This window comes from Canis lupus, chromosome 30 (genome assembly GCF_048164855.1).
Source record: "Canis lupus baileyi chromosome 30, mCanLup2.hap1, whole genome shotgun sequence".
Classification (NCBI taxonomy): domain Eukaryota; kingdom Metazoa; phylum Chordata; class Mammalia; order Carnivora; family Canidae; genus Canis; species Canis lupus.
The window spans coordinates 37,660,686-37,666,685 of record NC_132867.1 but is presented as its reverse complement, the minus strand read 5'-3'; the positions used below and the strand labels follow the sequence as shown (position 1 = coordinate 37,666,685).

General features: G+C 39.6%; 1 protein-coding gene across 2 annotated transcripts in view; it reads right to left on the bottom strand.

Moving 5' to 3' along the window:
• Positions 1 to 310: 310 nt before the first annotated feature.
• SH3BGR (SH3 domain binding glutamate rich protein) overlaps positions 311 to 6,000 on the bottom strand; it is a 55,872-nt gene continuing 50,182 nt past the window's right edge. For both annotated transcript variants that reach the window (XM_072807017.1, XM_072807016.1), the window contains exons 6-7: positions 3,651 to 3,794; positions 311 to 730 (exon numbers count right to left, since the gene is read on the bottom strand). In XM_072807017.1, coding sequence (XP_072663118.1) covers positions 3,684 to 3,794 — 111 coding nt within the window. In that variant the 3' untranslated portion in view covers positions 311 to 730; positions 3,651 to 3,683. The remainder of the gene's footprint in view (positions 731 to 3,650; positions 3,795 to 6,000) is intronic.

Genomic DNA, 6,000 nt, shown 5'->3' with positions numbered 1-6,000 from the left:
CTACACAAGCGGATGGCAGGCTTACAGTTAAAAAAGGCCTTGGAGATAATGTGCACAGCTGTGTGTATCACACAAAATATGATGTAACAAGACAACCAGTGTCATTTGAAAACACGAGCTGAATAACCAGCACAACAAAAAATGCCCGTCCCAGTGCAGACAGAAAGGTTGTGCAAAGGATTCAGACTTGGCAACAGACACATTGAGTTCAGCCGGATACAAGTAGAGACTATAAATAAAGAAATTAATGTTCCTCGGGGAAGATAGCCGCTATTAATCTTTATTTGTATGATTGTTCTCTGGAAAGCTCTTTATTTTCAAAGCTCTTTATTTTCAGCTCATTCTGAGACAGGTGGCATAAGGCACATACGAAGAAATGCTTTTATTACATCACAAAGAGAAGTTCTATATTTGGAAATCATGTTTCAAAATCATTTCTTTTCAGGGTATTAGTAAGAAGATCTATTCATGCAGAGCAAAAAAAAAAAAAATTAAGCAAAAGCCAAAGATGTCAGGCACATGAAGGTATGGAGGAGTTGTCTTCACATGGACTCTCACGTTGCTAAGATTAGATAGACATACCCGCGTACATCTAACCATGTCAGGTAGGTACAATTCCTCGGGGAACCCCGGGTGTACCGAGAGAGGGGTGCTAGCTTCACGCCAAAGCATTTTGTTGAGTTTGGTTTGTGGGGAGACAGTTGAAATACTGCTTCATGGCTTGAGTTTTCTAAAAGAAAGGGAAAATAGTAGGGAGAGGACGTCAGGAGAGAAAGCCAATGTTTACCACGATCTTCACTACTTACCACGTGTTAGAGGCAAGTGCTCCCTTTTACTCTCTAAAGCACTACTCACCCTTTGCTTCCAAGTGCAAGGAAAGAAAAATTAAATGGTTTCTTTTCGTGGAAACCCAGATCAGGTTTATATCCTTTCTCTGTACTAACACATATCAAACACCCTAAGGAAGTCAACATCTCTGATGACAGTTTCCCCACTGAAATTTCATGGAGAATGGAGAGGCCGAATTGACAAGCTCGGAACTGGAGAGGGCAATTTAAATGGCCCATGCCTTGACTGCAGGGCAGTATTGAGCAGCAGCCCCTGGGGAGGTAGCATTCGGTCTCATACTACAGATGATTTCTCCTGGAGCATTAAGTTAGCATCAATTTTGAACATGGGATATGAGAATCCCTTCACCATTCTATTCCCTGTTCTCCCTGGCTTCTCCAAGTTTCCCCTAAAGTGAAACCTTGTCAAATAAAACACCTGGATTCTCCATGAGCTAAGAGATGGGTTTGCTTTGGACACTGAATGGCGTGGTGCCCAGTTCAATGAATGACTGCATGGCCATGTTGCATATGAAAGGATACTGAATCTCTCCAGGGTTGGGGGGTGGGATTTTAGGGAGGTGTTTGAGTCACTCCTTCACTATCAGGCATTTTGACCTCACAACAGACTCCTGTGGATGGGATTTCAAACTACAGAATCGGTGGAACAGGCAAATGTGCTTGCTGGCCACAGCTGTATTTGCCTTTTCTTTTTCCTCCTTTGAATCAGTCTGTGAAGCCATCTGGCTCCATGAAGGATGCTCTCAGCTGTGCCACTTCACAATCAACATATTTTTTTCGTTATCACACTATAAAATTGCATGATTTTATTTTTTTTTTTTTTTTTAAATTGCATGATTTTAAAAGGAACTTCAGATGGCGGGGGGTGGGGGTGACTGGGTGGCAGGCACTGAGGGGGGCACTTGACGGGATGAGCACTGGGTGTTATTCTGTATGTTGGCAAATTGAAAACCAATAAAAAATAAATTTATTAAAAATAAATAAATAAATAAATAAATAAATAAATAAATAAATAAATAAATAAAATCTTTTAAGAAATAAAATAAAAGGAACTTCATAAGCAGGGTGAATAGAAATGGATTTTAAACAGTACTTATGAGTTTTTACTGTTTGGGGCTTTTTGGTAGAAGAAGAAATAATCAGGATATTTCTCCTTCCCAATATTCTTCAGATAGAATTTCTAAAAGCAAACTTGCTCATTTTTTTTTTCAAAAAATGTGTCCCAAACTACTCCTTAAAATTGAGACACTAAGAAGGGACACTAATAAGATTAACAACAGATTTCTCGATAGTAACAACAGAAGAATTTTTTTTTTAAAGAAAAGAAATGGGATTACTTCCAAAATGACAATCAGTAGGCCTTAAAAGGTGAGGTCTGTGTGTCCAGAACATGAAAGAAACCACCTGTGAAATGTCAAATGATGGGCTAGATTTCCTTTGTAATTTACATAAATGAATAGTGATATTTGCATGGTCTGATAAGAATGGGCTACGCTTTTTTAATAAAAAAAATTTATATCAATTTTTTATGCATAAGTGACTGTCAGTATATCAAGGGGGGAGATTCATACTAATCAAATTGGTCTTTGGTGCATAGAGCGGAGCTATTTCTCAGCCAATATTTACAAAGCACCGGGGATTTCTTTTTCCTTCCTCTGCTTAACTTTTGTCGACCCTTCATGAGACAGGGCTCTGAGATGCACCACAGGCCTTTACTGAAAAACCACCCTACACTTCAATGCTTCACCTTCCATCTCTCCTTCCCCAGATCCCCGATATCTGCACCTCCCAAATCTGCCTTGTGTGCTTCACTGGAGGCAAGGAGACTAAACAAACTTTTAGTAAGTAAGGAGACTAAAAGAATTTTTCTAATTTTAATTTCAATTTTGAAAAGAACCTTTAGAGTACCAAAGCAAACCTCAGCGCCCTAGAGAATAATCTGCTGCCTCAAATTTGGTCACAAGTTTAAATAATATTCTTATTAATATTATTTAAGAATACAACTCTTGCATAGGCATTTGCTAAGTGTCTGCGATAGCCAGAGATCGCTGCAGCACTTACTGATCTCGAGTTGTTTTCATCCATGTCTTATCTGTATGGCCCACAATATTTGTCCTCAATACCCACTCTCATGAGATACTATCATCATCTTATTAATGTATTCACACAGCACTTGCAGAATTACATAACTATCCTGCATTGTCAGAAGTTTACAGTGACAAGGCGGCGAGCGTACTTGTCCAAGGAACTAAGGTGATTTTCACCATATTCCATGATGTTTCTACACGAGCATTCCGGTTAATATTTGATAAATGAAAATGTCTGTCAAGTACTTATCACTCAATCTCGAGCAGCAGTATTTTTCCTTCAAGAAGAGCCAGCGTTGTGATTTTTCAAGGCTGTAATTTATTGCCACCATTGTGAACTCGATTGTCATTCCCCTATAGATGTGTACGTATATCCAGGGCAGCAGGAGAGTCTGGGTAATAGAACAACGGTCACAGAACACTCCCCGTGCTCTCCCTTAAATGAAGGTCACGCAGAGGAAGAGGAGGAAATAAATAACACAAAGCCAACTGCGCCTTGCCTCTAGGGTACACATTTCCTGGAAATCATATAAACCATGGCCTTCCACACCCTCACCCACGGGATGGGTGGGGGGCAGCTGAGCAGCCCTGTGGCTCCAGCAGAGCCACCGGGGCCCGGGGAAGACCGCGTGGCCTGACCTGGGGTCCTTCTCCCATCACCAAGGGAGAGGCAGCATCAGCCCAACGTTGTAACAACCCAGGACCATGTGGTTACCTGGAAGAGGGGAGAAATGAAGCATGAAAAGGCCTAAGAATCTTCTGCTTCTGCTTCTTCTTCTTCTTCTGGCTCCTCCTCTCCTTTCTCAGCTTCCTCTTCCTCTGCTTCCCCTTCTGCTCCCTCATCAGTGATCTCTTCCGTCTAATTTTAACAAAAATTTCATTAATTTTGAGAAAGGTCACAGATACAGCGAGGAAAGAAATACAAACTCTCAGACTAGAGATGAGGGCCTCTCACACACCCCTACCCTACACTCACACACACACATCACACATACAATACACACAACACCCATCACACACAAAAAACCTATGACATACATCACACACACAATATATACCACACACATCACACAGTACACGTGCCCATCACACAATACACACAACACCCAGCACATACAACACCCAGCACACACACACTACACACAACATACATCATACACACAACACAGAGCACACACACAACACCCAGCACACACACACACACACACCCCACAATTTGGAATGGTGCTGCAGAGCACTACATTAATTCTAATGAGTATCATGATTTCTCTTAAGTATGTAGTCTTTACTCATATTAATGCACTATTCTCATCAAATTACCTTTAAAAATTTGGGAGGCAGTTAGAAGAATAAAATATGAAAAAATCTCGGCAAACAGAACTTATCAGAAAAAGATGAAGCTTTTAAATGTAGAAGTTGGTTATATTTTGTTATAGCAATCTAATTTTTTCAAGCCAAAGTCATCAGCAACCCATACATATAACCTGAAACTACCTCCAAATTAGTAGTATCTTTCTCTTATCTTTATATATAAAAATGGGATTTTTAAAAATGGAAACATGTCTAACAACAAAGAAGCTACTTATTGGAAGGATGTAACCTATAACTTTAAAAAGCAGAGCATAGAATAGGCTAGAAATAACCTTTAGGCCTAGGAACAGGGGTTAATTTGACAAAATGACATTAAAAATAATGAAGCAGATCTATATTTACTGTCTCTCCCCCCCCCCAAAAATATACACACATTACATGAATGAAAGTAGCTTACAAAAGAGTATTCATCAAGATTTGATGTGTGTGTATGTGTAGATAGCGGTTAACTCCAGGTAATTGGGCTACAAACTATTTTCATTTTCTTTTTTTAATCTGTATTTTCTAAATTTTTTATAAAGATCATAAACTATTTCTGGGGCCCTTGGGTGGGTCAGTTGATTGAGCATCTGACTCTTGGTTTCAGCTCAGGTCATGATCTCAAGGTCGTAAGATTGAGCCCCAAGTACCATTATGCTGGGTATGGAACCTGCTTAAGATTCTCTCTCTCTCCCTCTGCCCCCCTCCCACTCACACTCTCTTGCTCTAAAAATAAACAAATAAAAATTTTAAAAAATAAAGATCATGAACTATTCCTTTTTTTAAAAAAGTTTTATCTATCTATATCTTTTAGAGAGTGAGAGAGGGAGAGCAGGTGTATGCACATGAGCAGGGGAGGGCAGAGGGGGAGGAGAGGGACAAGCAGACTCCACCCTGAGCACAGGGCCCTGTGCTGGGCTCTATCATATGACCCTGAGATTATGACCTGAGTGGAAATCAAGAGGATGCTCAACTGACTGAGCTACCCAGATGCCCAATCATGAACTATTTCTAACTTTAAAAAGCAATAAAATAAAAAAATAAATAAAAAATAAATAAATTAAAAAAATTAAAAAATAAAAAGCAATAAAAGGGGGGATCTCTGGGTAGCTCAGCGGTTTAGCACCTGCCTTTGGCCCAGGGTGTGATCCTGGAGACCCAGGATCAAGTCCCGCATCGGGGTCCCTGCATGGAGCCTGCTTCTCCCTCTGCCTGTGTCTCTGCCTCTCTATCTCTTTCTGTCTCTATCATGAATAAATACATAAATAAATAAATCTTTAAAAAAAAAGCAATAAAAGGTTTTTTAGGGGAATTTCTTATGACATTTGGGACTCTCTTTAATGTTGATGACCTTCAGCAACAAAGGACTTGATGAAACACTGAGACAATACACTGGGTGATTTTTGGTAAATTATTTTTCCTTTTCTTCGGTTCTTGTTTTGATTTAGCTCTCTGATTAGCATTTTAAAACAATTAATCAAAAAAGTTCATTCACAATATTCTTAAAATCATTCTTGATTACAATGGAAGTCACTGAGAGTCAGCTAACCTGAGGAGCTGGAATAAGAGGGAGAATCCGAGAATGTCCCTTTGCACCTGCCCTCAGAATCCTCTAACATTCTCTCAACTGATTCCTCTCCACACTGACATGATTCCATTCCTGTGAGGGTTTAAATTCAAAACTACTCCGAAAAAAAAAAAAAAAAAACTACTCC